Below are 13,479 nucleotides of genomic sequence, written 5' to 3'. Positions count from 1 at the left end.
TATCTATCTATCTATCTATCTATCTATCTATCTATCTATCTATCTATCTATCTATCTATCTATCTATCTATCTATCTATGACTAATAGTTAGATATAAAATAGTAATAGTTAGACTAAAATGATCTAATAGTACTATACACTAATGAGCTCTGAAAGCTAGGAAAACTTAGCCACACACACAATGGCCTTGAAAAATCACAGCGATCCATCATTAGATAGAGATGCTTCACCCAGTCATTTTTTTCTGTAGTTCAGAGAGAGTTTTTTTACGTATTATTATTTATTTATTTATTTAATATAATGCCTTGTTTTTAAAAGCATTAGTCAACAGGCTGTTGACATGATAAACGATTAACATTTACACCACTTTCCCCATTAAATGATGATTAAGTTGGAAAAACAGCGTCTGTGTCTAAAAACCAAGTGTGCTGCCGAGTCAGACGTCTTTTGGCATCGCGCGCGTGTTCTAGGTAGGCAGCTCAGTGCTGTTTGAGACAGAGCCAGTGAGAGGAGCGAGGATGAGATGGGATGGATGGAGAGAGGGAGGAGTCGACCGGATGGAGGAATGAGGGGACAGTGTATGTGTGTGTGTGTGTGTCTGGAGTGTGAAAATCTCACAGGTGTCGGAGTCAGAAGTCCAGCGCTGTTGCTGTTTTATTATTTCTCTCGACAAAACGAACGACAAAAGCGGAAGTTTCATTCACGCGTGCAGTCAGTAACGGTCTGAGGAATAAATAAGGTCAGAAGTGACAGTCGCAACTCATTTAAATTAACTCACCTCATTTGAAAAGCATTTAAAGCGTTATTCTGCTATTCAGTCTGTTGCTGAAGTAAAGAGAGGAGTCTGCGTCTGCTGAAGATGCATATGAATTACGTTCACCTTTAATTTATTTCGGAACTCAGCAAATGTAAGGACAGACAACAGAGGACGATTTTTCATCTTCCATAAACACAGAAGTGAAGGTAAGTGTCTATTTAATGCCCTTTTTAGTGAAGCCTACTTGAAGTTGCGCACTTGTGTCATACTTTCACAACGTACTTCACTGAATATATATTCATGAATATATATATATATATATATATATATATATATATATATATATATATATATATATATATATATATATATATATGGTATTCTTTTAATTATTTGTTTATTTGTGCATATTTAAAAACGCTAGTTGGCGTTAATAATAAATATATAATAATATATAATATAATAAATAAATAATAAATATATTTAAACTAATATAAAATTACAGATGTTTTGGATACATTTTGGATTTTACAAGAAATAAAAAAAGTAAACTTTCAGCATGTTCATTTTAGGATATAACTGGTAATAGGTTATGAGAATTAATGTTGAGTATATGTTGTATAATATATATGTATTATAAAACAAAATATAGCCCTCACAAATTTTTCTTATTGTCTTTTCATGTTTTTTTCTCCTCCAGTTCAATTTCTGTGGAATTTCCCAGTCCTGCCAGAGCGACTACAGGGGTCTTTCATTTGTTCCTGAAAAATTAATAATAATATTCTGTAGGATCAATAGATTGTGGCTCATCAGATTTTGATGCAGGGCGTTGGACAGATTTCATTGTACAGGATCAGTTTTTTTTAAAATGTGGAACTCTGGATGACAGATTGTTTCGCCACATCTGGCAGGTGTTTGGTTTGACTTCATTTGAATTTTGTTTTTCAAGCAGATAACTTTGTGATTTCATCTAGTTGTTGTTCACTTATGCAAAAGAAAACTTCAGAGCAACTTCTTTGTTTTAGAGAATACACTGTATATTTAATGTTAACAAACAAGGGGATGAATCAAAAGATTTGTATTGTTATTAGCAAAGAAATTCCCACACTTTAAAAATACTGTATTGCATTGTATTGCAAGTATTTCCATATATTAGGTGACCAAGAGCCACCTTGTGTTTCTGTTATAATCTTTCATTCTCTTCCGTGCCTCACCTTTGTGTTGCAGCCACCACTGTCCCTATTTGTTCTTCCAGATCTTGCTGTCGCTCTCCACTCTGTCCTACCACTAGTCCCATCGCACCCTCTCCTTTCTGTATGCTCCACGCTCTTCTAAGTCTCCTTGTCTCATCCATAAATTCATCTTCTATCCTTCTCCCCACTGGCCTCATTCCTCAATAGATATCTGTGGCTCTTTGGCTGTTCTTTTGTACTCAAACGCACATTTGCTTTCACACTTGTGCAAGTTTTTCTCTAACTTTCACACTGGCGGGCACCATTGCACCTAAAGGAGAGGAGGACTTTCTAACACTTGCTGCCTCCAGGCTCAGCCGTCGCAAGCGTGTCATAGGAGTGGCCGTGGGTGTGGCCATGGTTCTGATTCTCCTGGTCACCATCCCTTTACTGGTCCACAGCACTAAAGGAGGAGGAGCCAGCAATGCGGGAAGTCATTATGAAATGCTAGGAAGTTGTCGGATGGTTTGTGACCCCTACACCACATCTCACGGCCAGGAGCTAACGGCTGTTTCACCCGCACCTCCTGACTTCCCAAACCGGAAAGGGAAGTCTGGGTATCGGGGACCTCCAGGAATTCCAGGACCACCTGGACCACGAGGACCACCTGGAGAGCCTGGAAAGCCAGGTCCACAAGGGCCCCCGGGTCCTGGGCCTGGCGGTTACGTGCCATCATTCTACAGTCCTAAGATTGCGTTTTACGCAGGACTGCGCAAGCAACATGAAGGCACTGATGTGCTCAAGTTTGATGATGTGGTGACAAATGTTGGCAACTACTATGAACCCAGCACTGGAAAATTCACATGCCCTCTACCTGGTATCTACTTCTTCACATACCATGTCCTGATGAGAGGAGGAGATGGGACCAGTATGTGGGCGGACCTCAAGAAGAACGGACAGGTAAGAATTTATCATTGTTTGTGGTTGAAATGAAATCTTTGGCTAAAGGATAGTTCACCCAAAAATGAAAAATGCTGTAATAATTTACTCCCCCTCATGTCATACCATAGCCTGTATGACTAACTTCTGCAACACAAAATATATTTTCAGGAATATTTCACCTGATTTGTCCATACAGTTGAAGTCAATGGGGTCTAAAACAACATCTAACCTCATTATCTTTAATTAACTAAAACCTTTTTTTTTTTTCATCTTTATGTTCTACAGAAGAAAATGACATGACATGAGGGTGAGTAAATGATGAAAGAATTGATTTTTTTTGTTGCATTTTTTAGTTTATCATAGAAATTGTGTGTGCAGTCAAATGTAGGAAGTAGTTTCTCCCTGCCTCAGTTCACCACTAAGGTCGACTTCATTTAGAGGAGTCAGAATAGTTGGATTATCAGCTTTCTATTAAATTATATAATTGATTATCATCACACTACATATGATGGAAGCAAATTGGACACAGGTGTATTGTTTTGCAAGGCTGACCAGGAGAAGACTAAAGGAAAATTGTGACATTAACATCTTATCTGTGTGTCCAAACTATCTCAGCTGCATTGCCATATGTTTTTGACAATTTAATAACATCATATTTACATCACTCATCACCTAAAAATGTGTTATACGACTAAGCAGCCAGATCTGTCATGGTATGGTCTACTGCCAGTTAAATAATGAATGAACAAAAAAATTAACAGTTTCCACATTCAGCCATTTATTCCCTCGACATTAATTAAATACTGAAGGCAGGAAATGAGTGAGATGAGAAAAGGTTTATCTGTAGTGTTTTTAAGTGACTGTATGACCTTTGTAGATCAAAACACACTTGGACTTTTTTATTTGACAGGCAATTGCAACATATTCTTTTTGAACTGTTTTACGCAAGCACACTATAAAATGTTTATTTGTATTTCACTGTGCAATGAAAGCCTGGGGTTATGTTGTATAAAACTGCTGGTTTAATACAGTGGACCACCTGTAAAAGTGATTAGAGTTATAGTAGATTAAATTGGTCCAACTGGTACAGTTTTGTATTGTCATGCATGTCTGCTTCCCCTGTTAAATCATTCATAACTCTTAGATTGAATCCCCTGCACTCTGTACGTGCCTCCTTTTATTGCATGTTCATTGATTGCTCATTAATTATCTTTTCGGGCCACTCAATTATGTCCATTTCGGGCACATCAGGGGGCACTGCTTTACTCCTCTGTAGGGCCTGAAATGTAATAGAGGAATGTGTGGGTTAACTGCTCACTACACCAAATAAACTGCAAATGGAATGATAACTTCCCCATGCACCTAAAATACAGTCAGTAGTCCATTTGTGACAAAAGCCACAATTTTTGTAGCCTTTAAGATTTTAAAGAGCTCATTAGATGCAGGTTTGTGCAGCTACCTATGGAGAACAGTTAAAAATGAAAAGAATGCTAGATTTTCTTTTGACAGATGCTGAGAGACTGGAATTCTCAGAAGTCTCATCTAAAAGCAGACAATGGTCCGTTGGGATTAGAAGTTTATGTTAATTTGTAAAAGGTTATTTTTGAATGCTGACAAAAATGATGTTCAAACTGTCATGTCTATTGAATATTATAGGCCAGTTTGCAAAACACAGAATACACAGAATTTCAAAGGTTTTGGAGTGGAGAATTGTTTTACTCAAGACTGGATATACTGTAGACTATTCTCCAAAAATAGATATAAGGGTGTTTTAGGTAAGCCTTTTAAGTACATATTTTTTATTAAAACACATTTTCTCATTTTGTTTTTGTTATAGCTTATGAAGCAGAGCTTCATGATTACTCACTAAAATACTGTAATTTCAAATCAAACTCCTACATGAAAAAAACAGCATCACAAACAATTGTCCTTTTAAACATTACTACACCAGTAGATGGTAACAAGTGATTATGAGTGATTTATTGATTCAAAAAAAATTAATTCATTCAGAAATCAATCTTAGGAGTGAGTTCAAATTTTTTTTTGAAAAGTTCAAAAAAGCATTTTTGTAAGTCATTAAAATAAACTTTTTTTTTTCAGAACAACAACAACAACAACAAAAAAAATAATCATAATCTTTATTATTAGTAACTAAGAATAAAATGCCTTTATGTATAGATTTAATTGCTTTACCCTTGGCCCAGATCCAGATGTTTTCAACATTAAAATATAAAAATGTATTAAAAAAATATTAGGTTTTTAGACCTATGACCTAAACTAAGCTTGAAATAGTCGTTATAAATCATTTTAATATTTATATTTTTGAATGTTTAGAGTATTTTAAAATGAATTCAATTCAACGCTCACATTAGCAAGAGTGACTATCATTGAAGAAACACTCACAAATATGTTTTTACAGGAGAAACTGTAAAGGAACAACACCAAACTTGAAAAAATAAGCAGTGAAATATATCCTAAATTTTATCCTTCATCTTGAAAACACGTTTTGACACAGTAATCTCGCATCTTCATTCTGGAGGCCATGTTCAATATGGCACCCCAGTGGGTGGCCCACAAGCTCAAGTGCACAAGTGAATTGTAGTCTCAGGCTGAGAGAAGGACGCAAGGGTAGTCATGACAGTTAAGAGTATGGCAAAATCACCCAGGCTGGTTGACAGTAAGATCAGGGGAGGAAAGGAAGATAGATGCCTTAATAGAAAGCTGCAGACAGTAGGCAGAGAGTCGAGACTTCTGGGAGGCTCATACACACGGACAAAAGTGAATACAGAGCCACATACAGATGGGGACGCACCAAACATGTCATGGTTTGACAAGTTAACAAGGCGTCTTAAAGATGAAAAGACCATATCCTGACATTAGCATTTGTTTGCTAATTATGACTGGCTGTGAATGTTTGGGTGCTAATTAAGAGAAAAAAGGATCTGAGGTATCCTCTAGAGTGTGGCATGTGTGTTGCTGTACCTGGTTGCAGGCCCGTGTGACCATCTGGCTGATCATTGTCTGTATGGTGGTTTTGACAGCTAGTGAAAGCTGGTCTCTTGATACCGACTGGTCCGGTTGTGATGGTATGCTCATTGTTAGACCTAAGACGTGTGAGGCTAAAGTGTCCCATGAGTGTCACTGTTGAATGGTCTGTGAGTTAGCGCCCTTTGGTACCTCCCGAAATGGAAATGATGTAGGTGGATAAGAATGGAAAAGTCACAGGTCAGCAGGACTGAAAACAAAAGAAACGTTGATATATCTTTTCTTATAGGGTGACGATCCAGTTACATGTAGTTTTCTTGATTTTAGAGGAAAAACATTAAAAGAATAGAGTATATTAAATTTTCACTATGCTTCTATAATTACTTTTGTCCTATATATTTTTTTTTAAAGAAAATATGACTTCTCTATTTTGGGTTTGTCACACAGATTCTTTAAACTCCCCTTAATATTAACAAATATTATTTGTAATATAATTTTAGAGTAAAATTAAGGGCTTCCGAACAATGTTAAATGGTTTATGATGGAAATTTTAATTCAGAAACAATCCATTACTTTTTGTTTTCTGTATTAATATAAAATAATTGTCTGCTTACTTATAGGCTATGTTTTGTTTTTCCACACCATGTTAAACCCACCTAAAATGTTTATTGATTGTTTATTCCAGGATATGTGGTTTTTAACATAGATGATAAAATGTAGTTCGAAGAAAGTACATTTTTCCAGGTTTTTAAAACAGGCCACCAATTAAAGAGTGACTCATATTTCACTGGCTTTTAGTTTAGGACTAGTACGTTTTTGTTTATTTGTACTTCAATATATTATAGTTGTTGAATATGCAATTTTTTGTTACAATAATTCATTTGTTGAGTAACAGATGGAAAGGATTAGTGCTGCAATCATAATAGTGCCTTCTTCAATATTTAATGAGTTCATCTTCATTTTTCTTGTAATCAATTTGGTGTATTGCCCACTGAGGGAGATTCTTAATGAAATTTCATCATTGTACATTTAGCTACTATATCACAGCATATGGAAAATCTCATACTAGAATCGCACCTTTTAATAATAGCATCTAATTTTTATGCCGTGTAAGTCAGATAACCTCCACCGTCTGATGAAATAACAGCATAAAGATCTATAAACATATGGAGAGATTTGTTAAAAGGATCTGATGCTTCTAGCATTATTGGTGGCGTTTTATTGTGCTTGTTGAATAATGGTTTGTTTGCCTTAATGCTAATGTTAGTCAAAATATGACACCAGGGTCGTATGTCCTCTCTGATTTAGCATCTAGATGCTTCCTCATCATTAACGTACGGTGTGCTGTTAATCTTTTAATTTATGGTCCCTCATGTAGGTTCCCAAACGTCTGTTCAAAGTAGACTAATCTACACTCTGTCCGCTCTGTTGCTTAATCGTTCCACCATTTCTTTTTCTCCTTTTTCACCTGTCACACGCTCTTTTAATAGACCTCCAAAAGGTCGAGCTCTTTCACACGCTAGTGTTAAAAATGCCATCGCCTGTCTGTTAATGACCAGTACCTGCTCTTAGAAATGTCTCCCGGTGCAGTGACATGTACATAGTCCAGTAGAAATATAATGAGTGTCTTTGGTCGTCTCTAATTGTGGTGATCCCTAATTGCATGGCCTCTAATTGCCAAAATATTTTTAAGGGAAATGGTATAAACTGATTAAAAATTTGTCAAATGGAATGCACAGGTGACACCCTTATTAATTTTTACATGGGGTCAGTTGATAAAGGGGTGGTTCACCTAAAAATGACTATTCTGACATTGTGTACATTCACACATGTATGTCAATGGGGACCAATTTACCAAATGCATCTTCTTTCATGTTATACAGGTTTTAAATAATGAGTTTTTTAAAAGAATTTACATTTAAGGTGAACGAACCCTTTAATCAGTGGATTATATCCATACAGACATGTTCACAGAGCCTGTAACTAGTGTTATAGTGCACACTTGCACCATTAGTATGCAATGTCACGCTCATACAGTATGCCAATTAAGCATAATTCTCTTAAGAAGCGCAACAAATTTTATTCTCCCTTTGAGGCAAAACGGAGCTATTCAATAAATGTTCCAATTTTTTTTTTTTTTTTTTTTGCTTTAGTCTTTTCCCTCCCCTCGTGTGTGCCTGGTCCCTTAGGTAAGTTTAAGAGCTAGTTTTCCATTGTCTCCGCTCTAAGAGGTCTGTATATCACAGAGAATGAATCCTGTCAGTTTTATTACTGCTGGAGCACGGCACCGCTGATAAAAACAAGACTTCATATACCCTTGCATCCCACAAAATAGCCTTGCTTGATCAGTCTGTTACCCGAACCTCCCCCTCCTACTTTCTCCTTCAACCCTTGTCTTTCTCCTCTGCTCTGGTTATGTCTAAAACACTGCCCCCCTCCATCCTTCCCCTTCCTGTAATGAAAAGGCCTGGCAGAACAAGCCCCCAGCAGACCCGAGGGTCCCTGCTCAAGTCAGCGTGGCGTTTCACAAGTAGTCGGCTCCCATGTCAATATCCATCTCCAATGCAGTCAACAGTAATCCTAAAATGCCTCTCTCCCTCTCCCTCCAAGACAAGCTTTCATATCACTTATATTTGATAAATGCCGGGAAGCAACTAACAAGCGCGCTTTGCGGGACATGTCTAAACCTCGGGCGCTCAGATTCGGTGTAACTGATCCCAAAAATACAAGACGAGAATCAATGGAAGCGAAGAAAGGTCTTAAATGGTCTTCGCCGGATGTCTGCTAATTAAAGTGACCACTCGCGTTGTCGTATCGAACACGGGGGTATGCCGGAGGGAGAGACTGCCCCTTTGCCCACTTAGCCAAAATAATGAGGAGAATGACATACACTGTGCGTCAATAGGGAGAGGAGGCCAGGCCATCACTGTCAGACGTGAAATGATGTGCATGCCATATTGACCCGCTCAAATTTACGGTCCTTTTTGATTTTGATGATATTTCAGTTTCCTTAAGTCATTGTGGCACTGCAGTAAAAACTAATTCAAGTATGACATACGTTGATTCGTACTATAAAGAAAACATCATTGTTGCAGTGATTGGTATTCAGTCACACATACCAATGACGGTGTTCACACACTCAATATTTAGATTATTGACCTGCCCTCTGTGTGGATTACTGTATCACAGAGTGTGGCTGTTAGATCTGGATGTGAGAGACTGTGAAGTTGTCTCTGTAGTCTTTTTTTATGTGAGATAATAGTTTCTCAAGGGGTTTCTCAAGGGACTGGCAACCCAACACAACTGTTTGACGCAGGCTGCACAGAGAGTGCAAAAACGCTGTTCAAGTCAGACATCAACACAACGAATATCTTCAGGTGAAATAATATGATTTTGAACACATTTAAACATTTACCTATATTAGAGTTTTCCATGATCAATTTTTATAATTATATTCACACAATATCTTAAAAACCGTTTAATAAAATTACAGAACTAGTAGATTATGCACAGATGAATGGCACCATTTGTTGAGTTGTTTTAATAGGTTTAATTTATTATATCTAAAATAATAATCCATAATAATTATATTAATTATTATTAAAAATGAAAATATGTTTACATTTAAATATAAACATAATTGTATTATTATTATTATTATTATTATCATTATTATATGGTTTTATTAATATATTTAATTAATTTGCTTAATATTTATAAAATTACTATTATTATAATTATTATTAAAACCTTCAATATGAGTATTTTTTACTATTGTTATTAATGATATTCACAGTGAATGTTATTGCCTTTTATTGTTATAAGACAAAATAAATTGCTTAAAAATCAGTTCTACATATCAATTATTAAACACAAAATAACTGATGTAAATGCAATATTGGTTGATCACTGCTCATCAATTTTTAAGCCTCATGTCTCTACACAGCTCGTGTATTTTTTCAAATTGCAAATGACAAATATCTATCACTGCTATGCAAAATCAATTTCAAACTGATATTTTTGTCCTGCAGTGCTGCGTTTTAAACCTCCCTAACATCATTATACCGATTGGTATTCAATAAAGCATCTAAATGGCGCTAGTCTCGGCTCAGGACATTGTGCAGATGTTGACAGTATCATGATGGTAATTGAGTGGGGTTATTAGATTATGGATATGGGAAGGAGTTTATCTCTGTCTGGGGTCAGTGTGTTTTATGTGGGCTGTGGTTGTGGGTGTTTCTCAAGGGAATAAAACACCCGTTAAAACAAAAGGCATTTGAGTGAGTGATGGCATGTTGTATAAGGATGTTTACTGACACCATGCATATCACTGCATTTTTTTCCTACGATAGACTCACTCCATATGTTTAGGAAACCTGACAGAGATTGAGTGGCTATAACACAGCCGAGCAAAATGCCTGACAATCACTGTCTGTCATCTGACACCTGTCTACTAAAACATTACCTGTTTTTTTTCCCCATTAAGAATTCTTGAGCATAGATCAGATATTAAGAAATGATGTCTAAATCACATTGCAAGGATACAGAACTATAATACGGTGTATCTGTGTCTGTTTTATCATTTATTTTAATTGTAGGAATGTACGTCTGTCTGACCACATGACTATTCTCAATATAAAATGTTTATAAACAAGTTTCAGATCCACTGCTGGGAGTCAATACAGCTGATCTCTCAAGCAGAATTTAAATGAGTTCGTCTCTCCAGTAAACAGTCTCATTGCGGTTTGTGTGATACGTGCGCATGTGATTAAATTCAACTGGTCAATAAAGGAAGGTGTATAGTACAGTTTTAGCATCACCCATGTAGATCTTGCTACACAATATAGTAGTTAAATAGGAGATAATGTGTCTGCTTTCTTAATTGAGATGAGGGTCAGCAGGTTATCTGCAGCCCCGTCCATTCAACCCGGCCAACCCTTGTCAGAGTATCATTTAATAATGACTCCATTCCATTGCTGTAGAGATGATAAAACAAGGCTTCTTTCATGTCAACATAGCATCTGTATGCTGAGATATGGCTAGTGCAGTATTATTACTATTAATATTGATTAATGTAAATAATATGTAACAATAATATATAATTCATATTAATTATTTCATCTAATAATTAATGTTTATAAAATGTATTACATAAGTGTTCACTTCAGAGGAACTGGAAAAACTATTAAATCAATTACAATTATTCATTTCTTTTAAAAAAATTGTAATTGATACATTTCTTATTTTTTATGCATGTTATATAAGCTGGGAATGGTGTTATAGTGGTTTGTGCGCGTATTTTAAAAAGCAAGCACCTGGAACTCTTTTTTCATAAAAAGGATTATGAAAAGATTGTGAAATCAGTTACAATTCATTATTTGTGTCTATTAATTTAATTTCAATTTGTAATTATTATTATGTTTATTATTATTTGAATAAAACGGAAAAAAACACTTTTAATTATTATTCATTAGTTCATAACATGATTAATTGTTCTAGTTTAACAAAATGAAATGCTTTAAGTGGTTTTTGGAATCTTTTTTTTTTTCCTTATTCTTTCCCTTCAAATGAAAAGAATCATAAAATGATAATTAAAATAAATTATAATTCATTATTTGTGTAATTAATTAATTAATTTTAATTAATAATTTGTTTTATTTTTATTAATATGAAAAAATATTAAATATTTCTATTCATTTTAACACATTTAAAAACAAAGCAAAAATTATACCTATACATTTTATTTCTTTCATATATGATAATGAAAAAGTCACTGAATGCAGTCTATGCTTATTTATGATAAATTCCACAGCCTGAAGTTGTTCCATGTCATATCAAATGAACAAAATGATCAGTTTTACCATGATATCTATAATCTGTTCTCATTGCAATGTTCAGATCTTGCTTCTTGAATATGTATTTATATGTTTAAGTGATTCCAATTATAAGAGTGGCTATAGCAGTGTCACACTTTATGTTATTGTGCTTTAGTTAAGTTTTGCTGTTTGGTCTAATGATTTTTACTAAATGATTATGAATGCTTATGAATACATCGTGTACATTTCAGTATCATTCGAGTATGCTGGAATATTGAGAATCTAATCTGTGAATCGTGGCGATCTGCTGTGTGTCCTTCTTCTAACCGTGGCTTCATTTCTCCCGCGTGTGACAGGTGAGGGCCAGCGCTATCGCCCAGGATGCTGATCAGAATTATGACTACGCCTCCAACAGTGTGATTCTGCATTTAGATGTGGGAGATGAGGTCTGTGTGCAGCTGGACGGAGGGAAAGTCCACGGAGGAAACACCAACAAATACAGCACGTTCTCTGGCTTTCTCATCTATGCTGACTGACCTGCTCTACACACTCAGATGTACTGTGTATGAACACACACACTCATACAGTAACGTACAAACACCGAACAGGCTTGAAAGAAATGGACGTGGTTCATACGGAGCGTAAGGGCTTCTCAGACAGAACGGCAACCAATTCCTTTCATAAAACAAGAGGATTTCTGTTTGTATTTGTGTAAATTATAACTATCTTACAGATTGTAAACTACTCCCAAACTTAAATTAAAATGCATATAAATATATGTCTATATCTATCCTGGATGGTGGCACACTCATATTTTCATGTGTACTTGTTAGTGTATTTGTCTCCATTTTGTGGGTCAATCAAAACCAGAGATTCAGACTCACTAGTCAACATGCTTTATGGTGAACTGAGCTGCATTTACACATGGCTGGACTTGAAAGAAAATCGGTGTGTAAATATACTTTTCACTCACTAGACGCAGCCGTAGCACGATATACGGGATCGTATATATGCATGCGCACATGTTGCAGGGCTAGTGATTAATCGAAGTCCTCTTGTTCAATTCATTTGACTTAAAGTGACTGCTTTCGTTGTCTTTGTGGAATTGGAAGGAGTGTAATTGCACACTACAACCAAACAGATCGATTTCCAATCTGTCTAAATAATCTGGGCCGGACCAGAACATTAATATATTGATTTAGGCTGATGTGACTCTTCAGTGTTCACAGTTTAACCAGTAATCACACAAATAAATGAAATTATTACTACTTTTTAAAAGGGATGATGTTGTTCCCTTGTGTAAGTCTAATAAACCATATTACAATGTAAAACTTTGAAATCAATAGGAAAATATTACACTCTTGACAAGGAAGTACATTTCATATCACATCAGCATTATGTTACAGAATTATCAATACAAAATTTTTAGATTTATTGATTTTCAGTTTTATATATATATATATGCCATTAAAAGATAATATGTTTCAAATGTAACATTTTGACAGCATATTTAGGAAAAGCAACATGCTGGACAATACATTTTTACAGTGATCAATAAGTTTGTATGTATTATATTTTAGAATATGTTAGAATATGAAAGTTACAAATGTATAAATCAAGCTCCATATAATGTTTAAATTTTAAAAACTCATAATAAAAAAACACCTAAAGTTTGAATAAATCAGATTTTCTTTTTTGTCCCTAACCTTTTTATTTAACTATTTTATTTTTAATCCTGGACTTTTAGTACAGATTCATAACTAATATTTTTTTCCTACAACACGAAAGAGTTGTTGATCTAAGTCA

At 35.2% G+C, this 13,479-nt stretch overlaps 1 protein-coding gene across 1 annotated transcript; it reads left to right on the top strand.

Moving 5' to 3' along the window:
- Positions 1-583: 583 nt before the first annotated feature.
- LOC132117735 (complement C1q-like protein 4) lies at positions 584-12,463 on the top strand. Its single transcript, XM_059527048.1, has 4 exons — positions 584-740; positions 820-964; positions 1,459-2,890; positions 12,030-12,463. Exons 3-4 carry the CDS (start codon positions 2,348-2,350, stop codon positions 12,207-12,209), a joined length of 723 nt encoding a protein of 240 aa, XP_059383031.1. The 5' UTR covers positions 584-740; positions 820-964; positions 1,459-2,347; the 3' UTR covers positions 12,210-12,463.
- Positions 12,464-13,479: the final 1,016 nt, after the last annotated feature.

The sequence above is a fragment of the Carassius carassius genome, chromosome 37 (genome assembly GCF_963082965.1).
Source record: "Carassius carassius chromosome 37, fCarCar2.1, whole genome shotgun sequence".
Taxonomy (NCBI): Eukaryota; Metazoa; Chordata; class Actinopteri; order Cypriniformes; family Cyprinidae; genus Carassius; species Carassius carassius.
Note: the sequence above shows the minus strand (reverse complement) of the source record. Positions and strands in the feature narration are given on the sequence as shown.